A 27992-nucleotide genomic window follows, 5' to 3' on the forward strand; every position below is an offset into this window, starting at 1 on the left:
AAGGGAAGTTTGGTTAATTGCAATCATAATATAATCAATTTAGATTTTTAGATGCAAGAAAGTGGAGCCAATCAGCAATATAAAAATGTTACAATTTAAAAAGGCTAATTCACCTAAATTTATAAGGACTATGAGGAAAAATGAGTGGCCATGGTGGCCATCAATAGCTGCCATGTTCTGTCATCCTCCTCCTCCAATTGTCTCTAATATGTATATGGAGCATGGGGTGTAGAAGGTGAGAAGGCCACAACACCAAGTCAGCCCTACCTCAGCATGCTGCCTGGACTTCCTCTAATAATGACCCCTATAGTTCCCCCAGTAGTATGTACCCAGCCAGTGTGCATCGGCCCACCGGGAAAATTCCCTGTAGGGCCTATGGCCTGTCCACCCCTGATAAAAGAGAAAATGAGGATTGGGGTTAGGAATGCGTGTAGTTCTAACTGTCCCCGATGTGATTTACCGGACGCCCATCTTCTCATATATTCTGGGAGGGCTCTGTCCTTGGTCCCTTTTGGCCAGCAGTACTTAACATAATATATACAGTGTATGGTATAGGTCTGATGATAAATGGAGGCCAGAAAGTTTGAATGACTTGGAATTTGCACTGGAAGTGTCACCATTATTCCTGTTGCCCCACATACAGACCATGATCTTGCTGAAACACGTTGATATCTCAGATTTGTGGAAGATTAATAGGGGGCCATAAAGTGGCTGCCACCACATTGTGTAGATGATGGGGACACTCATTCACTCAACATACATCAAATAGAACATCAAATAAAGCCCTTTAGACAAGAGAAGGTGTAAAGCAGAGGAAGGGATGTGAGGCTTCCTGTTCAGCACATGATGGATGATGAGATGTGTTTGCGGTTAGCTTCAGCACTCACTCAGAGGTGTTCATACATAGGATGAGTAATGTCTTCTCACGTGAGATAATATCACCGTATGCTGTCGCCATCTACAAGATGGATGCCTTATTGAGGACACTTGAGATGAATAGAGTCAGGTACCAGGAAGTGTTACCTCACACAGGGTAATCTGATCACGCCGAGCTTTACTTGCTCAATGCTGCGGACAGCACTTCTACCAATAATTCATATTTGCTAGGTTTTTTCCACAACCAGTTCAACATCAGTCAGTTTTATGGGTGATATTAAATTACACAGGCTCTGCAAAGTCAGCAGTAAGGTTTCCCACATTGGCTAGGTTCACATATTGACTGTAATGGCGTCTGTCAAGGTTTCCATAATTCTTCTGGACAAAATACCGCTGCACGTAGCAGTATTTTGTCCTATATTTTGGCTAGAGTCTAACTGAACCTTCACCACAGGTGTTAACCTAGCCTTATTAGGCAACGGGGGATACTATATCTCCTTATGGAGAGCACCTAAACAGCGGCAGGCAACCCTCCTCTGGAATTCTGGGAAGAGTGTATGCAAATGAGCTTTTAGCATGCTCTGCCTGTGATGCCACCAGATGTAAGATAGCTATCCTATATGTCAATGCTCAACCTTTTGAACAGGCCTTGAGACATGACTTGGATAATAAATAAGACAGCACCTTATCTGCAGACAGCTGTTTCGGGGTGATTGCCCCTCATCAGTGCAGAGCAGAGAGTACTGGCTTAACTGGGTGAGAGGCCTGTCAGGATTTGGGGAATACTATACCTCCTTATGGAAAGCGCTTAAATGGCGTTAGTAGTCTTACAAAATGGAATTCCATAAGGACATATAGTACCCCCAGAACCCTTACTTAGGCCTCTCACCCAGTTCTGCCAGTACTGATGAGGGGCAATCACCCCAAAACAGCTGTCTGCAGATATGATGCAGGCTTAATTATTATTCCAAATTACATTGTATCAGTCACAAAACACTGGACATGACTGGATTCCTTTGCAATGCAGGAAACAGAGAAATTTGCATGAAAATCCATGCAGAATTTCTGGTTTAGATTGGTGCAGGATTACTAACAGAAAATCTGTGTAGATTTCCGTACAGTTTTCTGTGTGTTTACACACCAAATCTGTGCCAAAAACTGTATGTGTTAATTGTGTTTTTTCTGCACAAACAATAGACTTGCTGCTGATTTCTAAATCCACACAGATTACATAAGCAAAGTGTACAAGAGATTTGTCTGATCTCACACACTTTGTGGTAATGTATTACGCTGCAAATCCGAGCAGAAACAATTTACATAAAGGTCCATTCACACATTTGCGGAACAGAATTGCGGACCCATTCATTTCTATGGGTGCGGCCCGGCTCCGGAAATGCGGACCCACACTTCCGGGTCCGCATTTCTATTCCCGAAAAAAATAAAAAAACATGTCCTATTCTTGTCCAATAGGCATATTTTATTCGTGCCGGCGATGTGCGGTCCGCAAAATGCGGAACGCACATTGCAGGTGTCCGTGTTTTGCGGATCCACGGACGTGTGAATGGAGCCTAATCCACACAGCCTAAGAGTACCTGCACATGGTGCGGATTACACACGGTATCTCTGAGCGGATTTCATGCGGAAAAACTGCAGTGCAATCCAGTACCAGCAAAATGTATGAGATTAGACAAATCTTGTGTGCACTTTGTTATTTTTCTCAGGTGTGGAAATTGACCTGCCGTGCAAATGCTTAAATCTGTAGCATGTCAATTGTTTGTGAGATTCTCTTGTGCAGATTTCACCCTTTTCAATAGAAGGGTGAGATCTGCAGAAAATCTGCATCAAATATGCACCAAAAAACACTTTTAAGAAAATGCAACAAAAAAGGGACATAATGCGGAATTCTGTGCATTTTTTCGCAGATTTCATGTGGATTTTCAGCCACACGCGTTTTTGCCCACAGCTATGAGCCTTATTCACTACATGTGGCCTTAGGAGCTCTGAAAAATGAATGGAGTAATCTGATTGGTCGCTAGTTTTCCTTTACACCAGTTTTGATAAATCTCCCCCAAGGATTCAAATCAGGGGCAACTAGCTGTTCACCTTCAACTTTAGCATAGCAATACATACTATTCATAGACTAAAAATACAGAAATATGCCTTTATAAGACGACTACCATGATACTCCCAAAATCTCACCTCTACTCTATGCATAATACATTAAAGGAACACTCTAGGCAAATCCTGGTCGCCTGCTTTAAAAAAAGCCATTTTCAAATGCCTGACTAAGGAACAGCTTCACTCCTGCTTCAAATTTTAATATGCAGCAACATTTCACTGTGCAACTTACTAAATTCATTTTTTGGGCTACGTTAAGATAAGATAAGATAAAGATGCCTTTATTGTCACTGTACAATACAATGAATACAATGTACAATACAATGAAATGTTGTTTGGAGCAATCCTAGATGCCATGGACAGAGGAACAAGACATTTAAATTAGAGTATTACAATAGAAAAAAAGAAACACGTTAATGTCCACTGTAGGTAATAATGGTCACAGACTTTATTTGTCACTATATACATGTGCATACTATGTACAAAATATATCATGCATATAGAATTTGTCCATACAGACCACCTATAGTTGATTTAGGCAAGCTTTAACGAACATGACCTCAGCTATAGCCCATCCCTCTCCACAAAAGAAGCAGAAGGCCACTTTCCTAAGAGAATTAGCAAAAGTGGAACTTGAAACCAAATGGGAATACCAATGAGAAGGCATTAATACTATACTCTGACTGCCCATCTGCTCCATCAAATGTGGTGAACAGATGCATCTAGACATTGACAAAGTAAAACCATGATCTCATGGCAGCTGTATTGATCTGAAGAAAACCTAGATGAACACCTAACCTAGACCATAAAAATACCACTAACTATAGGTTTATACTTGTCTTTTATCCAATGCCCCACTAACTTTAATGTTCAACTCCCTTCTACAACCCCTTCCCCCCAAAAAATATAGAATCTAATATAATGGACTGAAACCAATGATACGTGGAGATGAGGATCATCCATTTTAAACCCAATGGAAAGAGTGGGATTGGTTGAAGGGTCAGTTCTTTTACATCAAGGATGCACAACCTTTCCTGTTCTGAGGGCCACAGACTGAACCAATCCCAGGGACAGCAAAAAACCTTGAAGGGGTATTACCAATTTGGGAATCGGAAGTACAGTATACGCCATAAACATTTATTGGGTGCAGGTTCCACTTCCAAGACTTTCATCGGGAGAATGGGGGTACTGATTCATGATCATCTCATCTCCTCCTTTCTAGAGATCCACACTTGGGTGAGGAGATCCCCAATCTAGCTATATATCGGGGGTCTCAGATGCCTGTTCCCAAGCTATGGCCACTCTTCTTCATCTTTCTGACATGGATAAACATGTAAGCAGCCACAGAGAAGCCAGACGATTTGGGGTCATCCAGAATGACCTTTCGGGCAGCATGTGGCTGCCAGACCATGGATTGTGCACCCCTGCTATAGAGTATATCTTAAAATATGTTTAAAATCTAATTGGGCAACACAAACGAGACAAATACCCAGCTGCAATAGTAAGTCATGCTCATTCTGCTCAATCACTGCCCAAAATATCCTAGCCAGTTGCTATTTGGAAGTGATTATACCAGGTGCGGATACCCATGACAAATATATTTTCATACAGTAAGATTATCACTGACGATACCGCAGATTTTTTTTTTGTGTAGTCTCATAAATTCTTCCAATGATATTTTAAAAACAGCCCAGAAAGAAATGTATTTGATCATTGCACTGGGATCATTGTGACACCAGGTATGTGTAGTTACGATGATCACTGGAATTTTTATATACATTTAGGGGGTCCTTCATGAACCTGAAATACGCCTATATTAGGTGTATTTCAGGCGCAGATTGCGTTGCAATGGCTAGTTTTGTGCAAATCTGCGACTTCTCCATGCCAGGTCTAAATAAGTGGGCGTGATGTGGGTGAGGAAGGGGATGGGCCGGAAGGACCATCTAATTTACCATTTTCTACGCCTGTAGAAAAAGTTCTAAATGTAAGACAGCTCAGAAGTTGTCGTACATTTAGAAGTGGCTGAGGATCCGTTAGAAGTGATGAAGAGGCTGGTGCCTTTGGCGGAACCAGCTTAAGGCCTCTTTCCCACGGGCGTCCCGGATTTGCTCCGGATGCTTCACGTGTGCATTGTGGGAAACCCGCGCGAGTGCGCACGCAATTTCAGTCAGTTTTGACTGCGATTGCGTTGCGTTTTGCACGCGCGTAATAAAAAACTGAATGTGGTACTCAGACCCGAACACGGACTTCTTCACTGAAGTTCGGGTTTGGGTTAGGTGTTCTGTAGATCTTATTATTTTCCCTTATAACATGGTTATAAGGGAAAAGAATAGCATTCTTAATACAGAATGCTTACTAAAATGTCGATTGAGGGGTTAAAAAATACTAAAAATTAACTCACCTCATCCACTTATTCGCGCAGCCGGAATCGTCTTCTTCTTCTTTCAGGACCTGCAAAAGGACCTTTGATGACGTAATCGCGCTCACCACGTGGTGAGCGCGGTGATGTCAGCGCAGGTCCTGCTGAATGAAGATAGAAGGTCCTGCAAACCACATTTGCAGGTCCTGAAAGAAGAAGAAAGAAGACGAAGCCGGCTGCGCGATCAAGTGGATGAGGTGAGTTAATTTTTTATTTTATTTTTTAACCCCTCAAGGCACATTTTAGTAAGCATTCTGCATTAAGAATGCTATTATTTTCCCTTATGACCATGTTATAAGGGAAAATAATACAGTGATTAGACTTTAATGGGGTCCGGGGTTGCTCACCCCTATCATCTCCTAGCAACCATGCATGAAAATCGCACCGCATCGGCACTTGCTTGCGGATGTTTGCAATTTTCACGCAGACCTATTCATTTCTATGGGGCTTGCGTTGCATGAAAAACACAGAATATAGAACATGCTGCGATTTTCACGCAACGCACAAGTGATGCGTGAAAATCACCGCTCATCTGCACAGCCCCATTGAAGTGAACGGGTCTGGATTCAGTGCAGGTGCAATGTGTTCACCTCACGCATTGCACCCGCGCGGAAAACTCGCCCGTGTGAAAGGGGCCTAAGGCTTTATTAAAACCAGCGTCTAAAACGCCAGTCTTAATAAATGTGCCCCATAGTGACTGTTTTTCAATATCATTTTTATTTTCCCAAGACAATGGAAATGGAAGTGCTCAAAGCACCAGGAGGTGGCAGGTAAAGGTCTTCCAAGAACGGGAAAATGTAGAAAGTTTTTTACATAGGCAAAATAACAAACCCAATGAAAACACTAAGGAGGGGAGTAAAGTCCAAAGTCTTGTAATATGCAAAAAATCCATGACCTGTTTCTCTATGTTGAATTGTACTGTACTAAAAAAGGTCATGATGGTTCACAAGAATTTACAGAGAAGGGAGGAGCTCACTAACATATCCTATGATACGACGATAATTACCTAAACATGTTTTTGGAGAGTAAAAACCTGAACAATGACCCCAAAACAATCACTAGCTCAGGAATCCAACTAAGGCTACTTTCACACTTGAGTTCGGAGCGGATCCGTCTGGTGTCTGCACAGACGGAGCTGCTCCTATAATGCAAATGATGGTATCCGTTCAGAACGGATCCGTCTGCATTATATTTCATAAAAAAATCTAAGTCTAAAAGTTAGTCAGACGGATCCGTCCAGACTTTACATTGAAAGTCAATGGGGGACAGATCCGTTTGCAATTGCACCATATTGTGTCAATGTCAAACGGACCCGTCCCCATTGACTTACATTGTAAGTCTGGACGGATCCGTTTGGCTCCGCTGCAAGCAGCGTTCAGGTGTCCGCCTGCTGAGTGGAGCGGATGCCAAACGGTGCCAGACTGATGCATTCTGAGCGGATCCGCATCCACTCAGAATGCATTAGGGCTGTACGGATCCGTTCGGGGCCGCTTGTGAGAGCCTTCAAACGGAACTCACAAGCGGAACCCTGAACGCAAGTGTGAAAGTAGCCTAAATTCCACTAAATGCTACCTTCGTTGAATATGGTGTCAGACAGTGGTTCTATTGCCCACCAAAATAAATTATTCTGAGAGCCCACCCTCTATATACTTTTAATTGCATTGTAATGTTTGCCCTTAGTATGGTACATACAACACATAATCAAAAAGATATAAGATTTTTTTGGTGAAAAAACAAATAAGAAATAGACCCTAGTGGTAAGCGTCTGACTTCACAGTCTACTCCAGATTGGACGTCTTCTTCTGGACCATTGAGGATCATCACTGAGCCCAAAGTAGTCATGAATGAAAGAGTTTGCAAAAAAAAAAAAATAACGTATACCCATTTATTCACCTGCTTCTTCCAGTGCCATCGCTTCGATCCTCCCCGCCTCTACATCCATAATACCAGTTTCTCGGTGTTGGTGTTATGGCTGCAGTGGGAGAGAGGATCGGAGCAATGGCACTGGAAGAAGCAGGTGACGATACATCATCACTAGGCCCACCGTTAGGGCTCATGCCTACAAATGCATTTTTTTTCCATGTCCGTTTCCTTTTTTTGCAGCCGTTTCGCTGGACTATTCACTTCAATAGGGTCGCAAAAAAACTGAAATGACTCCATGTGCATTCCGTGTCTGCATGGCCGTTCCGCAAAAAAATAGAACATGTCCTATTATTCTCTGCATTGGGGACAAAGATAGTACTGTTCTATTAGGGGCCGGCTGTTCCATTCTGAAAAATGCGGAATGCACATGGCCGGTACCTGTGTTTTGTGGACCGGAATTTGTGGACCGCAAAAATATCCAATGGTCATGTGCATGAGTCCTCATACAGCACAAGTTGGCTCAGGCCAGTGATTGGCTGCAGCAGTCACACAAGGAATATATGAGTTTCTCATTGTGACAGGGAAGATAGGAGCTGCAGTGCTGAAAGTGGTGGAGGGTAAAATAGGTGAGTATATATATTTTTTATCATTTTATGAGGATTGCCGACTTGGGGGAATTTTTAAGTCAGACAACCCCTTTAACTTTTTAAATTAATTAATACAGGGATAAACAGCAGTCTCTTGTAGACGGCATTCCCAGAATATCTGTGAGTCTATCGGAAATCTGTAGTGTTTCGTTGATTGCTTATCGTAATGTAAAAAATTCACCAGCGTCTCCGTCCTCTGATACGGCGGCCTGGATGCCAACCTCCCACTTAACGTTAATTACAATCTTTTAAACAAAACAACAGACTGCAGATTCCAGATAATATTAACATGTCGCTTCTGGTTCCTGTTTAGTTTTATCCATTTTATGAGTTCCCTGTCAAAAATCTGCCCGGTCTGAATGTATGTCAACGTCACCGGTGGAGCTTCTGGAATGATCTTGTGAAAAGAGGCGACCTTTCGACACAAAGATGCAGATGTACCTTGAGGACTGCGGGAATGTGAGTGACCAGGGGTGTAACTACCATAGCGGCAGACCATGCGACTGCTATGGGGCTCAGGGCAAGAGGGGACCCAGTTGGGATTATCTCCTCGTCTACAGGGGGTGAAAACGTGATCAGGACTCTACCCTCTAAAGCAGCGGTCCCCAACCACCGGGTTGCGGCCCAGGACTGGGTCCTGGAAGATTGTTTGCCGGGCCGCGGCAATACAGAGGAGCGGAGACGGCAGGCGCATGCGCGCCCGAGGCGCACATCCGAGTGGCCAGAGTCAGTGGAGAAGGAGGGAGGGAGGGAATCCCTCCTTCCCGTGACGCGGCCGCCGCGGAGCCCAATAAAATGAGCAATCTCTGAAGCTGCCCGCACCACTGCCACCAATGAATGTGTGGCTAATAGTAAAGTAGGAGGAGGAACGGGGGAGGGTTTACTGCTGCGCCGTCCCAGCTAGTGTGCTCGGCGAACGGCAGCAGCGGCAGCCTCCTCCTCCTCCTGAGTCTTGTGTTCTCCAGTCCCCAGCCATTAGTGCTCTGAAAAGCAGCCGGCGCAGGTACCCGTCCCACACCCCGTCCCACACACTGCAAGGTTATTAGCCTGCCTCAAAATAAAGGCAGGCAAAAAACATGCATCAGACAGCCAGCAAGACTTGGGGTTAATGTGACTCATTAACCGCAATGTTGCAAGTAGCCATAATCTGAGAAGATGGGGTCACCTATTATTAATCTGCAGTACATGGTGCTATTACATTAGTACCCCCCATGTACTTCACATTAAAAGTAAGTGGCCCTAAGCAACTCATCAAATAATGGGCAACATTGGGTTAACCATTAATGTGAGGTACACATGATGAGGTTACTTACTTATTTAATATGCACCTTGTGTTTTGTTATGCGCGTGAATCAGTCAGCGCCGACCAGCACCCCTAAGCCCCACCCTAATGGGCACTTTCACTATCTAGGAAGGTGTTAAAGGTGTCTTGTTAAAGGTCAGTTTCATTTGAATGTAAGTGAAAGAGGACCCGTAGCCTCTCCTGACATCTGTGTTTTAGTCACTACTTGCAGTTCCCATGTGATAACTATTCGGAAGCATCTATTCTTATAACTGTATGTTGTGCCATTCCTTTATTATTCCTGCTAGAAGTTATGAATGAATTGCTAGCAGTCTGCAATGAAGGTCCAGATAGCTATTACTAGTTGGAGGGTGTCCCTGCACAGTATGACAATCAGTGCTGCCAGTGGCAGACTGTGCAAGGACACCCCCCCTAGATGGTAACACCCATCTGGACCTTCATTTCAAACTGCTAGCAATTCATTCATAACTAAAACATGGACAACAGGAGAGGTTACACGTCCTCTTTAATGAAATATGGATTCATTTTTGAACCTCTTGACCCTGCAAACGATCTCTAAAGTGGGATGACTCCCAACAAACAGCTTCCAATATCTCACCTTCCTATACCCCATGTGAATGTAACATTTGGAGAGTTGGATATTGGGGTGAACTGAAGTCATGCCTTACTTTATAAAGTTTTTGGTGGAAATGGTCTTTAAAATATCCAATCTTTTGGAAGTGGGACAGTCAAGAAAAGATCCTGCCAATTCATTTGATTTTTTTAGGAATGTTCCACTGTTTGTACAATGATAAAGCAGAGAGTCAAAGCCAAGCAGATATATGGTCACCTGTGTCCCTGCACTGGCAGCGCGGCCTGCAGTCCGCACACATTCCCAGGAGACCGGCCTGCAGGCGGCACACATTCCCAGGAGACCGGCCTGCAGGCGGCACATGGCCAGTCTGGACAAGCTGCGCACATGGTATCCGTCCTGAGAAGCCTCAGGGGCACAAACGGGACCTGCAAAACTCCACAAGATCAACAAATAGTCTGAACCTAACTGCGTCTATGTGTGAGTGATGGCTTCCAGACAAACCCTGCTAGCTCTTTATCAGGGTGGGAATGTACATCAGTTGGGTAAACCCTTATCTGTAGCTTTCTGTATCACACATATATATTTTTTAGTTTGTATTTAGCAATCGAATATGTTTTATTTACTGTTATAATTCTGCTCTACGACACAATCTTTTAGTTATTTCACAGGTAAATAAAGGGGTTCTTCAGAATTTCAAAAATATATTTTAAAAGTGTTGTGCACCTTTGGTTTTTTTTGCACCCCCCCCCCCCCCATCTTCTTTGGCAGACATGCGAAGGGAAGCATACTTACCTGCTTACCAGTGTGTGTGTGTGTGGGGGGGTTTGGCCAACTTCGGCTTCTCTACTTTGCTCCCAAGATTTAAACAGCCCCCTCCTCATTGACAGGAATAGGCAGTGGGAAAGCAGCGAGAGAGGAGCTGTCCACAGAAAGGAGTGGTGCTCAGGTGCAACAAGGGCAATGGTGACGCCCTCTTTGCACCAAATACCTAATTTGCATATTAAGAAAATATGTCAGAACTAGGGAATAAAGCCTCAGATCAACCAAAGAAAAGCAGCTCTTTAATCAGGTGAACCACAGCTATGTGTCTATGCAAACAGTTTGATAGGTCGCTGGTGACATTCCCTTGAAATTTATAAACTCAGTCTGAGATTTTCCATTAACAATTCTTTCAGTTGCTCTTCACTTGCTCCAGAGCAGATTACAGCTTGTAATGCTAAGAAGAAAGTGAATAGCAAATGACCAAATTTTGTCTGTTAAATCAGTGAGACTGACCCTTAAAGGGGTTATCCAAAGTCTAAAGTATGACCCCCAATGCCAGGGCCCATCATAAAGATTATACTTACCCCGCATCGCTCCTGATCCCCGCATGCGCAGATCAAAACATCCGGTGACGTGGAGAGCAGCCAATAGTAGGCTGTAATGGAGACCAGGCTCCCTTGCGTCACCCGCTATGCTAGGGAGGCTCGTCCCCTTCGCTACCTGCTATTGGCTGCTCCCCCGTTACTGGATGTTTTGATCCGCACGACAAGGAGATGCAGCGGTGGGATCAGGAGCAATGCAGGGGAGAGGGGTAAGTATAATCTAGAAGAGAGGCCTGGGCATTGAGGGGCATGTTTTTGTCACGGCTGTGTCATGGTCTGGTGGTAGTGGACCGTGATGCTTGTGGCTGGTGACAACGTGTAATTTGTAGCATGTTTGGACACTTTCCCTTTAAGTCTGGTTCCCTTCCCATTTCTGGTGTATATGGGGTTAAGGTGTGTGCAAGGTGGAGCTGGGTGTGGCCTCTTGGCTCTTATAGTTCTGGTGTTTGGAGCCTGAGGTCAGAGTTGACTTCAGCTTCTGGTGGAGCTGGAGTTATGCTTCCATCCTGGACCTTTCCATCTGTCCAGCTTCAGGGCCACCTTGTTGAACATAGTTTGTCATCCCTTTTGTATCCTCTATGTTCCCTACCTTATCCGTGTTGATGTTTGGTGTGGGATTATGTTCAGTATGTGGTGTACGTCTTGTTGTTGTCTGGTCTTTTAGTGTTGTTTGTCCAGCATAAATGCATGGCGTTTCCCTGTGTGTTGTACCTCCAGAAGGGGGTATCAGGGTTCCCCGGAGGGGGAACCAAAAGTCAAGTCAGTGAGCTGTTCCTGGTTCCTATGTGTCAGTACATACTGAGTCCGGGATGTTGTTCGGATTGAAGTCCGTTTGCATGGGTTCCAGTTCACATCTCCAGTTGTTGTGGTAAGTGCTGTTGTTCCAGTGTGTGTTGTTTGCACTGGGTGCTTACCTGCCAATCTGTTTTTTGCTACTGTCTTCTACTTCCTTGTTGCTAGGCCTATGGGAGACTCCGGTTCATCCGTGTCGTGGATGAACCGGTTGTCTCTTATTCCTGTCTCCTATTTCAGGGATCATTAGGGTCAGTAAGTCCCAGGTTCCAGAGTATAAGCCCCCCTACCATCGAGGCCAGCTCATACAGTTAGGAGGTTAGGTATAGGATGAGGGTGGCGTTAGGAGGTGACCTGCTTCCCTTATCCCGGTATTAAGGCCTAGTGTCATATTCCGCCTACCCGTCATTGTACGGTGGGGATTTTCCCCCACTCCCCAAAATGACAGTTTTAGACTTTGGATAACCCCTTTAAAGGTGTGTTCATACAATGCAGTCTAATCAGAGTTTTGGCCATAATTTTCACAAAACCAATACATGCGACACACCCTAGTCAGTCCGATCAGCAGCTATCGCTCCATGCAGCCATTCATTTTTGTGTCTGTTACAGGAGAATACATGTGATATTACATGTCACACATTGATATTAGTGCTGAGTGCTCCATAAAGGATCTATCCTTGCTTGCTTCTCAGGGGAGTCCTAAGCTTTGGACCACTATCTACGATCCCAGGTACAGATGAGTGAATTGATTGTACATAAATTGAATTTGCTACCAATTTCCTGAAAGATTTTCATTTTGGCAAACCTGACATTTTTGTGATTTGTCCATTGCTCAAAATGGCTGCCGACAATTTACAGATCAGAAGACAGATAAGAAGGCATCTGCCACCAAAAAAAGAATAATTTTTAGACAGTTTTTTAATTAAAAAAGTGCAGTGTGTTATCATACAGGCTGTTTGTTACCCCCAGCTCCCATCTGTCTACCCATAGCCATATATGTCACTGTCACGTAGACATTACTAATGCTGTCTTGGTTGTTAAAGAGCTTGAAAAGGGGTTGGATACATTCCTATGAGATCTCACACACGACTCACACATGACTCTTCTGGGCAATTGGTTCACTTTTGATTCAGACCAGATTTATTCAGACCAATCGAATCTGAATGCTGGTTCAACCGAATTGGACAAGAAATTAATTTTGGAATTCATTCATCTCCAATCCTGAGCTTTGGACCTCCATCTATGTATGTCCATAATCCCTTTATGTGAAAACATAATAAGAAAACCTGGTTCAAATGATAAAAAAAATATGAACTAGAATAAAATATTGTGATATTGTAATATTTTCATTTACTCTTTTACCCCACGGTAGATGAATACAGAAGACTGCCAATGTATTTGTTCTTTCATGGTTCTCTAGGCTTCGCATTTCCAATTTGCTTCAGTGCATCTCTGTAAAATCACTCAAGTTTTTGAAACTAGTTAGCCACGAAGGCAGATTCCCAGCAGACATCCATTGTGCAGGAAATCAATGGCTGTCATGATGTGATCAGGGCGAAGCCTCAAGTCAGCTTTCAATCAATACCTCTGTCTGTCAAGTCTATCTGCACTGATCAATACATACATGACACAGATAACGGAGCGTGAAATGTGAGGCATGATGACATGTTACCATACCGTCATCATGTGCTTCTCTATTCTTCCGCCGGTGACGTTCTCTCCTGTGGCTTACAACAGAATCTGTTCCCGTCTCATTGTCTAGTCCATCCCGACTGCTGCCTGCATTAGGGCTGTAAGAAATTAGAAAAGTCGCAAGTCATTGACGTGCAAAGTAAGGACATAAAGATTTGGGGGATACAATCAAAGGCTATGTACACCTTTGGGGACAATTTTTTTTTATTATTGCATTGTACTCATTTTTTCAATTGGTCTTTATTAAAAATTTTGAACCACTGTCTTTGTGCAGCCTTGAGTTTCTCTAGTAGCAGGACCTGAATTTTCACTCTTCCATCAAGGAGCTGGGCTTACAGCTCCTTATCTCTGACCTTATAAACACTCATTATATCTCAGTTCTTATTTTACTGATAAGAATGTGGCTTAGAGATAATGTTTATTAGATGAGGGGCACAAGCTGAAAGTAAAAAGTTAACCCTTTGTGGCAAAATGGTTCAATATTTTTTTAATAAAGACCAATTGAAAAAAATGATTCTTAGCCCAAAATGAGTAAAATGCAATCATAAAAAAAATGTAGCAGAGCAAGCCCCAGGATTCCCAGTGCTTCACTGGAGCATTAAGGTGGATTTAACCTGTGGTGTGATGTCGGGGGATAAATTCCTCTGAACCTCGGATTACCAGATTCTGGACTCTGACTTTTCATTTTACCTGCTCCAGGTACGTTATGTAGTCACTCTTTGCTCTGGCTAATAGGTGGGGGCTATGAACGGAGTATTCTTCTCTAGTAATGCAAAATTCCCCAACAGCTCTCTAAACAAGAGAAATCATCTAAAGAGAAAATCTACCATGGAGATATTGAACCAACAACAAATGCTGGAGGATCACAGTTCAAGAGAATTACTGCAGAGCAATAAACCCGTCCTTGTTATGGTTCATCTTCTGCTAAAAATTACTAAAGAAGGTCACACACAGCAACAGCACAACCTAGTGGTAGATAATAGAAGTACAAGTGTTTGATGGTAGACAGATAGATAATATATCTAATATATAAAGCTGAGTGTATGTATGTGTGTGTGTGTGTATGTATGTATGTATGTATGTCTGCCTGCTAAAGGAATCCGTACCGTCACATTTACAATCACAAAATTTTTAAGGTTTTAGACCGGGTCTCAGCTCTCTAGCACGTACCGTTCCTGAGATATTCCCCAAAAATGCAAATATGGCACATGACCTACATTAGCCAATAGAAGCCTGCAGGTCTTTCTCTTTATATCCCAACTGCCAGGTTTCCATAACCGCCTATCCATTTTTCTTCACTGCTGCAGGTCAGCTTTAAAGGGGCAGGGCGCTGTGGATGACACTGTTGAGGGAGCGGAGTGCTGTGGAGGTCACAGTTCAGGGGCACCCACAGACCCGCTAATCCACGCCCACTTCCACTTCGCAGCCAACGGGGATTGAGAAAATGAAAGTAAAAATCAACTTCTGCCAGCTGCAGGGGTGGGAGGGAGGGTGACTTTCTCCCTGCAGCTCATGCTCAGACAGCACAGTGCTGCTGTCTGAGAGTGAGCTGTTCAAAAGAACATCCCTGTGTCCATCCATGCCCTGCACCGGATGGAGGACAGGGAGTCTGAAAGCCGGACTGTCTGGCCTAAAACCGGACCTCTGGCTACCCTAGGGGCAGGCTGCTGTGTAGGTCACAGTTAAGGGGACGGTCCGCTATGGAGGTCAGTGTTAAGGGGCAGATTGCTGTAAAGGCCAGTATTAAGGGGGCGAGGTGTTGTGGAAATCACTGTTAAGGAGATGGGGTACTGTGGAGGTCACTAATAAAGGAGCAGCCACCGTGGAGGTCACTGTTAAGGGGGCGGGATGCTGTGGAGGTCACTGTTAAAGGGGCAGGCACTGTGAAGGTCTCTGTTAAGGGAGCAGGGAACAGTTGAGGTCACAGTTAAGGAGACGATCCGCAATGGAGGTCAGTGTTAAGGGGAGGGGTGCTGTAGAGGTCACTGTTAAAGGGGCAGGGTACAGTGGAGGTCATTCTTAAGGGAGCGGGGTACTGTGGCAGTCACTGTTAAAGGGGCAGTCGCTGTGGAGGTCTCTTTTAAGGGGGCCAGGAATGGTGGAGGTCAGTTAAGGGGACTGTAACCTATGGTCAGTGTTAAGCGGCGAGTGCTGTGGAGGTCACTGTCAAGGGGGTGGGGTGCTGTGGAACTCACTGTTAAAGAGGCTTGCTGCTGTAAAGGTCAAAGTTAAGGGGGTAGGTTGCTGTGGAGGTCCCATTTTAAGGAGACAGGGCACAGTGGGGGGGGGGGGGGCGACTGTGGATGACACTGTTATAGTGGATACTGTCGATATCTTTTAACGACACACACAAACATGAAATGAAATAGATTAAATATACCCGTGCAAAGCCGGGTCCTTCAGTTAGTATAGTTATATAGATAGACCGATATATACAGACATACAGTACAGACCAAGTTTCATGACTATGAAAATTGTAGATTCACACTGAAGGCATCAAAACTATGAATTAACACATGTGGAATTATATACATAACAAAAAAGTGTGAAACAACTGAAAATATGTCATATTCTAGGTTCTTCAAAGTAGCCACCTTTTGCTTTGATTACTGCTTTGCACACTCTTGGCATTCTCTTGATGAGCTTCAAGAGGTAGTCACCTGAAATGGTTTTCACTTCACAGGTGTGCCCTGTCAGGTTTAATAAGTGGGATTTCTTGCCTTATACATGGGGTTGGGACCATCAGTTGCGTTGTGGAGAAGTCAGGTGGCTACACAGCTGATAGTCCTACTGAATAGACTGTTAGAATTTGTATTATGGCAAGAAAAAAGCAGCTAAGTAAAGAAAAACGAGTGGCCATCATTACTTTAAGAAATGAAGGTCAGTCAGTCCGAAAAATTGGGAAAACTTTGAAAGTGTCCCCAAGTGCAGTCACAAAAACCATCAAGCGCTACAAAGAAACTGGCTCACATGCGGACCGCCCCAGGAAAGGAAGACCAAGAGTCACCTCTGCTGCGGAGGATAAGTTCATCCGAGTCACCAGCCTCAGAAATCGCAGGTTAACAGCAGCTCAGATTAGAGACCAGGTCAATGCCACACAGAGTTCTAGCAGCAGACACATCTCTAGAACAACTGTTAAGAGGAGACTGTGTGAATCAGGCCTTCGTGGTAGAATATCTGCTAGGAAACCACTGCTAAGGACAGGCAACAAGCAGAAGAGACTTGTTTGGGCTAAAGAACACAAGGAATGGACATTAGACCAGTGGAAATCTGTGCTTTGGTTTGATGAGTCCAAATTTGAGATCTTTGGTTCCAACCACCGTGTCTTTGTGCAACGCAAAAAAGGTGAACGGATGGACTCTACATGCCTGGTTCCCACCGTGAAGCATGGAGGAGGAGGTGTGATGGTGTGGGGGTGCTTTACTGGTGACACTGTTGGGATTTATTCAAAATTGAAGGCATACTGAACCAGCATGGCTACCACAGCATCTTGCAGCGGCATGCTATTCCATCCGGTTTGCGTTTAGTTGGACCATCATTTATTTTTCAACAGGACAATAACCCCAAACACACCTCCAGGCTGTGTAAGGGCTATTTGACCATGAAGGAGAGTGATGGGGTGCTGCGCCAGATGATCTGGCCTTCACAGTCACCGGACCTGAACCCAATCGAGATGGTTTGGGGTGAGCTGGACCGCAAAGGGCCAACAAGTGCTAAGCATCTCTGGGAACTCCTTCAAGACTGTTGGAAGACCATTTCAGGTGACTACCTCTTGAAGCTCATCAAGAGAATGGCAAGAGTGTGCAAAGCAGTAATCAAAGCAAAAGGCTACTTTGAAGAACCTAGAATATGACATATTTTCTGTTGTTTCACACTTTTTTGTTATGTATATAATTCCACATGTGGTAATTCATAGTTTTGATGCCTTCAGTGTGAATCTACAATTTTCATAGTCATGAAAATAAAGAAAACTCTTTGAATGAGAAGGTGTGTCCAAACTTTTGGTCTGTACTGTAGATGAGATAGACAGATACACGATAGATAGATAGATATGCGCTAAGACGCTAAGAGCTTCTAACCCCGCTTAATAGTAAGTATGGGCGTCATGTATTTGACCCTGTTCACACATTCACCTGTTCACCCAGTCTTAGTGCATTTAGTAATGCGCTGCAACTTTTTTCGTGTTTTTATAGATAGATAGATAGATAGATATTAGACAGATAGATATGAGACATTGCTTTGGCATAGGAATTATTGAGAAGAACCACAGTCCCCTACGCCAGTGCACGTCTCTGTGGTGTTCTTTCTTATGACGCTGACTCATCAGTTCTTGGACACAGGCAGTAAATGACATAAAACTGGAGGAGGGAATCGGGTGGAGAACTGAAAACCATTCCAATTAACCAAATGAAAACAGTCTAATAAATCCAATAGCCCGTGCCCATGACAGTCTTTTAGAGGACGTCCATAAATTATTTTTTCATTTTTTAAAATCTCTCCACATAGGTATGGTTAGGCTGCGGTACTCAGATCTATATTTGCAGACACCCTATAGGCCAGAGATAGCGAACCTTTTAGAGACCGAGTGCCCAAACTGCAGCCCAAATCACACTTATTTATTGCAAAGTGCCAACACGGGAATTTACCCTGAATACTACAGTCCAATCTAGTATATGTTCCATGTACTTTATCATTTAGCTATAATAACCTGCCTACATTCAATCTGCTGCCTGTGCCATACATAGCGTGCCCTGTGCTGATGAACGGGAGAAAAAGGCATATTGGTGCACCCAAAACTTTTTCCAGGGTGTGGGTGCCCACAGAGAGGGCTCTGAGTGCCGCCTCTAGCGCCCGTGCCATAGGTTCACCACCACTGCTATGGGTTAACAAGCAATTTATTTCACCAATCTTTTCTATAATTTTTTTTTAAAACTCTGTCCACATAGTATTGTACTGTCAATTTTGTAGATTTTCAGCTGGGTTTCTGCAGCGTATCCGTGCCAAAATCCACAATTTGTAACAACAATTTTTGGTGCGGATTAGAAGTGGTTCTGCCGCACATCTCGGCCTTCATTGGAAAAGGATGAAATCTGCAGCTAAAACCGCAAAAATAATTGACATACTGCAGTCTGCACTGAAAAAAATCTGCAAAGTGTACATGAGATTTGTGTAATCTCATACACTTTGGGGGGTACTGAACTACACTGCTTTTTTTCCGCATGGAAATCCACATGGAAAAGCCACACATATTGCGCAACGTGTGTATGTGGCCTTAGAGGAGTTGTCTCACTTCAGCAGCATTTATTATGTAGAGAAAGTTAATACAAGCCACTTACTAATGTATTGTGATTGTCCATATTGCCTCCTTTGCTGACTAGATTCATTTTTCCATTGCATTATACTTTTCTAGTTTCCGTGGTTACAACCAACCTAAAATACAGCAGCGGTGGCCGTACTTGTAAGACCACCAAAGAGGTTGGAGCTTTTTCCCACAGTGTGCAAGCACGACCATCGCTGCCGGATTGTAGGGTGGTTGTAACTATGGAAACGAGAAGAGTATAATGCAATGGAAAATTAATCCAGCCAGCAAAGGAGGCACTATGGACAATCACAATACATTAGTAAGTGCCTTGTATTAACTTTATCTACATGACAAATTCCATTTGCTGAAGTGAGACAACCCCTTAAAGGGTATCTGCAATTCGGCAGTGGTGGTCGTGCTTGCACACTGTAGGAAAAAGATCCAACCTCTTTGGTGGTCGGGACCATGGGAGTGCACATATGACATTGCTTTTTACTATAGCTTACAGGTATGGCCACTGCTGCTGTATTTTAGATTGGTCGTAACAACGGAAAGTAGAAGAGTATAATGCAATGGAAAAATGAATCTAGTCAGCAAAGGAGGCAATATGGACAATCACTATACATTAGTAAGTGCCTTGTTTTAACTTTCTACATGACAAATTTCATTTGCTGAAGTGAGACAACCCCTTTAAGGGTATCTGCACACATTACAGATTACACAAGTTTTTCTGTGCAGATTCTTGTGTGGAAAAACAGCAGCCAAAGGCCTCATGCACATGACAGTATTTTTTCACAGTCCGCAAAACGGGGTTCCGTTGGTCCGTGATCCGTGACCGTTTTTTCGTCCGTGGGTCTTCCTTGATTTTTGGAGAATCCACGGACAGGCCTGGCCGTGCGGAGCCAAACGGATCCGTCCTGAATTACAATGCAAGTCAATAGGGACGGATCCGTTTGACGTTGACACAATATGGTGCAATTGCAAACGGATCCGTTCCCATTGACTTTCAATGTAAAGTCAGGAGTCCCTTTTATACCATCGGATCGGAGTTTTCTCCAATCCGATGGTATATTTTAACTTGAAGCGTCCCCATCACCATGGGAACGCCTCTATGTTAGAATATACCATCGGATTTGAGTTACATCGTGAAAACTCATATCCGACAGTATATTCTAACACAGAAGCGTTCCTATGGTGATGGGGACGCTTCTAGTTAGAATATACTACAAACTGTGTACATGACTGCCCCCTGCTGCCTGGCAGCACCTGATCTCTTACAGGGGGCTATGATACGCACAATTAACCCCTCAGGTGCCGCACCTGAAGGGGTTAATTGTGCATTTCATATCCCCCTGTAAGAGATCAGGGGCTGCCAGGCAGCAGGGGGAAGACCCCCCTCCCTCCCCAGTTTGAATATCATTGGTGGCCAGTGTGCGGTCCTGCCCTCCCTCCCTCTATTGTATTTAACTCATTGGTGGCACAGTGTGCGCCCCCCCCTCCCTCCCTCTACTGTATTTAACTCATTGGTGGCACAGTGTGCGGCCCCCCCCCCCCCCCCCCCGATCATTGGTGGCAGCGGAGAGTTCCGATCGGAGTCCCAGTTTAATCGCTGGGGCTCTGATCGGTAACCATGGCAACCAGGACGCTACTGCAGTCCTGGTTGCCATGGTTACTTAGCAATATTAGAAGCATCATACTTACCTGCTGGCTGCTGCGATGTCTGTGACCGGCCGGGAGCTCCTCCTACTGGTAAGTGACAGGTCTGTGCGGCGCATTGCTTAATGATCTGTCACTTACCAGTAGGAGGAGCTCCCGGCCGGTCACAGACAGCGCAGCAGCCAGCAGGTAAGTATGATGCTTCTCCGCTGCCACCAATGATTGGGGGGGGGAGGCCGCACACTGTGCCACCAATGAGTTAAATACAATAGAGGGAGGGAGGGGGCCGCACACTGTGCCACCAATGAGTTAAATACAATAGAGGGAGGGAGGGGGGGCAGAGGGGGGGTGCGCACACTGTGCCACCAATGAGTTAAATACAGTAGAGGGAGGGAGGGGGGGGGCCGCACACTGTGCCACCAATGAGTTAAATACAATAGAGGGAGGGAGGGGGGCCGGGGGGGGGGCCGCACACTGTGCCACCAACCAATGAGTTAAATACAGTAGAGGGAGGGAGGGGGGGCCGCACTGGCCACCAATGAAATTAAAACTGGGGAGGGAGGGGGGTCTGCCCCCTGCTGCCTGGCAGCCCCGGATCTCTTACAGGGGGCTATGATACGCACAATTAACCCCTTCAGGTGCGGCACCTGAGGGGTTAATTGTACGGATCACAGCCCCCTGTAAGAGATCGGGTGCTGCCAGGCAGCAGGGGGCAGTCATGTACACAGTTCGTAGTATATTCTAACTAGAAGCGTCCCCATCACTATGGGAACGCCTCTGTGTTAGAATATACTGTCGGATTTGAGTTTTCACCAAGTGAAAACTCAGCTCTGAAAAAGCATTTATGCAGACGGATCTTCGGATCACGGACACCGATGCCAATCTTGTGTGCATCCGTGTTTTTTCATGGACCCATTGACTTGAATGGGTCAGTGAACTGTTGTCCGTCAAAAAAATAGGACAGGTCCTATTTTTTTGACGGACAGGATACACGGATCACGGATGCGGCTGCAAAACGGTGCATTTTCCGATTTTTCCACGGACCCATTGAAAGTCAATGGGTCCGCGAAAAAAAACGGCAAACGGCACAACGGCCACGGATGCACACAACGGTCGTGTGCATGAGGCCAAATACAGTACCAGCAAAGTGTACATCATTACATAAATCTCATGTACGCTCTTCTTTTTTGCTCTGTGTGGAAACTGACCTGATGTGCGGATTTTTAAATCTGTAGTATATTATTGTTGTTGCGTTTTTCTTGTGCAGATTTCACCTTTTTCAATGAAAGTGTAAGATCTGTGGCCAAACCACATCTAATCCGCATCAAAAACTGAAAGTAACACATGCAGATATTGATGTGGATTTGGAAACGCACCAAAATTTGCATGCAAATTCATGCAGAATTTCAGCAAGTCTACCAGCATCTGTGTGCAGGTAGCATGAGGCTGTTAAAGGGATTTTCCAAGTGTCTTTTACTGATTAGTTATCCTGGGGATAGGTCATCAGTATCTGATCAGTGGGGGGGTCTGACACCCGAGACCCCCTGACGATCAGCAGTTGGAGAAGGCACCGATGCTCGTAGTAGCGCCACATCCTTATCGCAGCTTTTCCTAGGCCAGTGACGACATGTTTATCGGTCACATGGCGTGGCGTAGCTCAGCCCCATTGAAGTGAATGAGATACCAAGCACAGCAACTATAAAGTGTACAGCACTGTGTTTGGTAAGCTGAGAGAAGGCTGTGGCGCTACCGTGAGCGCCGTTGACTTCCCAAACAGCTGATTCGCAGGGGTCCCAGATGTTAGACCCTCACCGATCAGATACGAGAGGATAGGTGATCAGTAAAAAAAAAAAAAAAAACACTTGTAAAACCTTTTTTTTATGGTCCCTCCTTTGACAGAGGTTAGAAGATCTGAAAGACTAGCTGCACGTTAGGACGTTAGGTTATCTGACAGCCTGTTTTCTCTTGTTGCAGTCTTGTTGTTGGTAATGACCACGCCTCTTGTCTCAGGTGTAGCTTGTGGTCATTAGTGCTTCTCTATTTAGTCTGGACTCACACTTCCTACCATGCAGTTTGCTCGTTGTTTACTAGGCCTCAGGGAGACTCTGGTGCGTTCATCTGGGAAGGAACCAGTGGTCTCAGATCCTGTCACTACTCCTAGGGATATTCAGGGTTACTAGGGCCTAGGTTTACGGTGTATGAATATTCCCACCTTCAGGGCCTATTCATACTGACAGGAGTCAGGGCTAGGTTTAGGGTTTCCTAGGTGGTGACATTTTCCCTTTCCCTAGCTGTGAGGCCTAGTTTCTGGTCATTTTCCTTCTGTTGTCATTCTGGTGTTCCTCCCCTTCCCCCACATTGTGACACCTCTTTAAAGGGGTTTTCTGAGTCCTTCTAAGGTTCTTTTACATGGGTAAAATGCTGATGGAATACTTAGCAAGTTGTTCAGAGCTAATTTAGCTCCATTCACCGGCACTGTACGTATGACAATGATCAATAAAGTGATTGGTTGGACACATGCAGCTCCCCTATTGTCGGCGGCCCATCTCTGTATATGTAGTGTAGCATGCTGCTGACAACTAAGGATTTTGAATGCTGCATAAAAGATACAATCACCTGACCAATTGGCGGCATGCTTACACCAGGTAAAATAACAACTTTAGGAATATTTATTTCCAATCATCGGACAATGTAAAAGAGACCTTAATATAAACCAAACTCAGTTGTGATTGGCTGATAGAGGGCCAGTTCCCCCTATGACAACACAAAACATCCAGCATTCAGGGACAGGAAGTGATGTCATGGGGAGACAGGAGTTTTGACCAAGGAGGCATGTAACTTCAACAACACAACACATTTAAAAACAATTAAAAACATTTGATTTATGAAAGCTGTATAACGCCATAGAAAGAAAAATAAAAAAGTTATGGGCGGCGATGCAAAAAGATTTTCTTTCTTTTATCGCACAAAAGTAGTAAAATGTAAAAACAAAATATGCGTATTTGGTATCGCTGTAATCGTACTGACCCAGAGAATAAGGATATTATGTTATTTATTCCGAAAAATGAACATCGTAAAATTTATAAAGTATTGCTGTTTTTAATCAGAGGGTTATGTGTACCTCAAAATGGTGCCAGTAAAAACTACAAATTGTCCCGCTAAAAACAAGCCCTCATACAGCTATATAGCTATAAAAAAATAAAAAATGTTATAGTTCTTGGAAGGCGACATTGAAAAAAGGAAGGAAAACGCTTGGTCAGTAAGGTCCAAAAAAGGCTGGTCACTAAGGGGTTAAGAATAATTTGTCAAATAAAAATAAATCTGCAATAAAATTTGTAAACATAAATATAATATAGATTTGCATGCACTTTATTTTATCGTGTTGCCTGTGGTGCTACAGCTCTCAGAATAGCCCCTTAAGTGTATGATATTTCTTACTGAAATGATGGTGGGCGCGAGTCTCCAATTCCACCTGTTCTCTCAATCGGAGGAGGAAGGTCTGTCCGGCTTTCCGTACTTTGGGAGCCTCCATCTGAGTGTGAGCTTTCTGCCAAAACCAGCTACAGAAATAGAAGAAACAAAAACAATAAAAAAATAGTAAGCACTGAATATACTACAACTTTATATGCACACAGCTGTAGACTAAAGGCAGCTTTACACGGGCCGAGCTGAAGCCGATTGTCGGGAAGCTTTCCTACCGAACAGTCGGCTGCTCGTTCCGTGAAGGAGACCACTGTATTCACATGCAGAGATCACTTCCACAGTATCAGGATGAGCGGACGATATTGCGATCCCTCGTCCTCATAGACTGCATTGTTTCTGGGCATCAGATCGCCGTTTAGACGGCGCGATCTGCTGCCCACAAACAATGATTGATGTGGCTGCATGAACGTCAGGATCACCTGATCGGGTGATCAGAGGCACATTTAGACCAGCAGATTGTCGGGATCATTCGCAGGAACATGCGTTCCCTATAATCTGCCCGAATACTGACAGTGGAAATCCACCTTAAAGGGGTTGTCTCAGTTCAGTAAGTGGCATTTATCATGTAGAGAAAGTTAATACAAGCCACTTACTAATGTATTGTGATTCTCCATATAACTTTGCTGGCTGGATTCATTTTTCCATCACATTACACACTGCTCGTTTCCATGGTTCCAGACCACCCTGCAATCCATCAGTGGTGGTCGTGCTTGCACACTATAGAAAAGGTGTCAGCCTCTCTGGTGGCCGGGACCATGGGAGCGCATTGTGCAAGCAGGACCACCACTGATGGATTGCAGCGTGGTCTGTAACCATGGAAACGAGCAGTGTATAATGTGATGGAAAAATGAATACAGCCAGTAAAGGAAGTAATATGGACAATCACAATACATTAGTGAGTGGCTTGTATTAAGCCTAATCCTTTTCCACTGTGGCTGCGCAGTCAAATTCGTAGCGGGTGCAGTGGAAAAGGAGAGAGGAGGAGAGTAAATGGGCGGGCAGAGGCACACGGAGGGCGGGGTTATGAGCCGTTGAGGAGGTGCTGCCTGGGGCTCGGACGATTGAGACGCCGCCCTGGGCACTTGAGAGGGCGCATTTACAGAATCTTAAAAGTTAATTTTTGTCTGAAAGAAAACTCCATTAGATACAACAAAGGTACCGTTTTTAAGTTCTCGGTGGCACATATAACGCTATTTGATCAGTCTAATATGCTCAAATGTGGTGACAGACTCCCTTTAATTAGAGATACAAATTAAAGGGGGTCTGTCACCAGTAAACCACTGTCTCAGGCACAACGCCTTGTAGATGTAGCTCAGCCGAATGTAGTGATACCTTTCACTTAGTGATCCGTTGCTTCATTCTGGACAAAGAGGGGGATACTTATCAAGTTCCCATACATGAGGCTTGATCTCCCTGCTCTTGAGTAAGATACTCCTAATTTATTAACAGGCAGATACCTCCTAATAATGCCATATGCTATAATTTATGCCAGTTTCGGGAGTACATTATAGCAATTCCAGCGGGCCGCACTAAGCCCCATCCCTCACACCAAGCCCAGCACCCTTTTCTCACCATTTCAGATAAGTGCTGAGAAGCCTAAAAAGTTGCAAATTTTATGCTTCATAATTTGTGAATTTTTTTCTATGCCACAAGTATGACCCTGAAGTATCCTAAATCCATATGCAAATGAGCAGTTAGGAGCACCAAGGGCAGGCCCTATACACTATGTGCACCCCTGCTCCTCCTGCCTTGTCTGTCAGCACCTCCTTCTCCTTCTTGATTGACAGGTCCAGGTTCCTGCATGGTTATCCCACCTGGCCTGGCCAATCAAGAAGGAGAAGGAGGTGCTGACAGACGAGGCAGGAGGAGCAGGGGTGCACATAGTGTATAGGGCCTGCCCTTGGTGCTCCTAACTGCTCATTTGCATATGGATTTAGGATACTTCAGGGTCATACTTGTGGCATAGAAAAAAATTCACAAATTATGAAGCATAAAATTTGGAGGGGATGGAAGAGGAAGCAGGAGGAGCAGGGGTGCACAGAGTGGCTGGTTTCCTAGACACATATGAGTATGAATATATGAAACTGGAGAGAATAAGACAGAAGTTTTCTTTTTCAAAGCAAGTCATCTTGTGCCATTCATCTCAGGATATCTACAGACAAGAAGAAGGGTAAAGAGAGACACTTGTTACTTACCTACCATAGAAGCAGGGCACTACTATGGGGTGTCAAGGACCCCGCACTTAACTGCTTCCCTTGCTTGCAGTGACACAGTCACAGCACCTACCAGCAGCAGCCACTAGGGGGAGCTCACAGATTTATACAGCAAACAAATTCAGCACTAGATAGAAAAGATATGTATACATATAGTTAGCTCCCCCTAGTGGTGGCTGCGTGCAGCCAGAATTGTGCTGTGAGAAAACCAGAACTTCCCTATACAAATATAACATCAAACTAATAGCCAAACAAATTTGGTTGAGCTCTCAGTGAGACGTAAATCCCATTTTGAGTTTGGGGAATTACCAACTGCGACATACAGTATATACTATGAAACCATTCTAAGTTGGGATAATAGCTCATTATTATTTAAAGAGGAGACTCACCCAGGACACCACTCTTCCATTAAAACACGGCAGCTTAGCGTTGTCATCTGAAATCTCTTCTTTGACCACCCTGAAAGATTGAATGTGACATAAGAGTCAGAGGCTGAACGTTTCATCATCTCAACAGTCAGCCGAATGTCATTGCTATATGACCTCCAGATATATATTGTCTTTTCATCGCCACGTTCATACACTCTTCCTCTGTAATCCAGGCCAATTAACTCAGTAAGTCAGCTGTCTCCACTACTTTGAGAGTCCATTGACTGTAGCAGACGGATACAGACTCCGTAATTGCTTTTTCGCGGCCACTCACTTCTAGTTTCTAAATATGATGTCACTACAACCACAATGTTCCATATAATCTCAGAGCAAACCTTTGTGTTCAGCAGAACAGGACGGGGCATTTAAGGCATTCACCTTAAAGGGGTTCTATAGTTCAGCATAAATAGGCGGACATAGGAGAGCGTTGTAGTACTCACCCCTGCTTGCATGCACTGTGCCACAATTCACAGCCCAAGTGCTCACTTTGAGGACTGTGGCTGCTGGGGGAAACATTTGTCTATGCATATGCCACTAGTCGTATTGTGGAGCTACAACTCCCAGCATGCTCTATTCACATCTATGGAAGTTCTAAAAACAGCTGAGCTGCTGAGAGTTGTAGTTTCACAATAGCTGGACCCCTGCACTAGGCTGGTCTATGGACGGCTATGTCTACCGTTCTATATACCCCTCTATGGAGGACTATGTAAATGATCTTGTACGTGCATGTGCACAAACAATTTCCGACAATCCTTTTTCCTAGGGATCAGCTCTAGGGGACTGAATTTTGGCATGTGTGAGATCCAGGATTCCAGGATAACATTGATGGGCTATCCATATGTGTGATCGGGGGTCAGTCCAATTCAAACAATGAGGGCTGCAGGCCCTTTACTTCAGTGACTAAGATTGCGACATGGGCTGACAAAACTGCAGACGTCAGCAGCCCTGCAGCCCGTTCTTTCTGGTGATCAGTGGGGGTCCGATTCCCATTGATCACACACGTATGGCCTATTTCATGACATATGTTATTCAGATTTTTTGTTGTATTTCTCCCGGTTTTGTGTGTTCTCAGATGAATACAGCATAATATAATAATAATGATTACAATACAGTTTATTCCCTATTTGCTGCTTACACATTATTTCTAGGGTTGCACTTGGGAATCAGTCTTTATACTTTTTGATCTGGGTCCTACAAGATCTACATCTCTCATGCCTGCATCGTCCACCGGTGATCGCAACACAACAGGATGTGGAAGTTCA

General features: G+C 44.4%; 1 protein-coding gene across 2 annotated transcripts in view; it reads right to left on the reverse strand.

Moving 5' to 3' along the window:
* The window catches only part of LOC122926787 (segment polarity protein dishevelled homolog DVL-1-like), a 152673-nt gene that overhangs the window by 51740 nt on the left and 72941 nt on the right, over positions 1 to 27992 (reverse strand). For both annotated transcript variants that reach the window (XM_044278270.1, XM_044278271.1), the window contains 3 exons: positions 26692 to 26761; positions 24045 to 24166; positions 13634 to 13746 (listed from right to left, as the gene is read on the reverse strand). In XM_044278270.1, the coding sequence (XP_044134205.1) occupies positions 13634 to 13746; positions 24045 to 24166; positions 26692 to 26761 (305 nt within the window). The remainder of the gene's footprint in view (positions 1 to 13633; positions 13747 to 24044; positions 24167 to 26691; positions 26762 to 27992) is intronic.

Source organism: Bufo gargarizans, chromosome 2, assembly GCF_014858855.1.
Source record: "Bufo gargarizans isolate SCDJY-AF-19 chromosome 2, ASM1485885v1, whole genome shotgun sequence".
Lineage (NCBI taxonomy): Eukaryota > Metazoa > Chordata > Amphibia > Anura > Bufonidae > Bufo > Bufo gargarizans.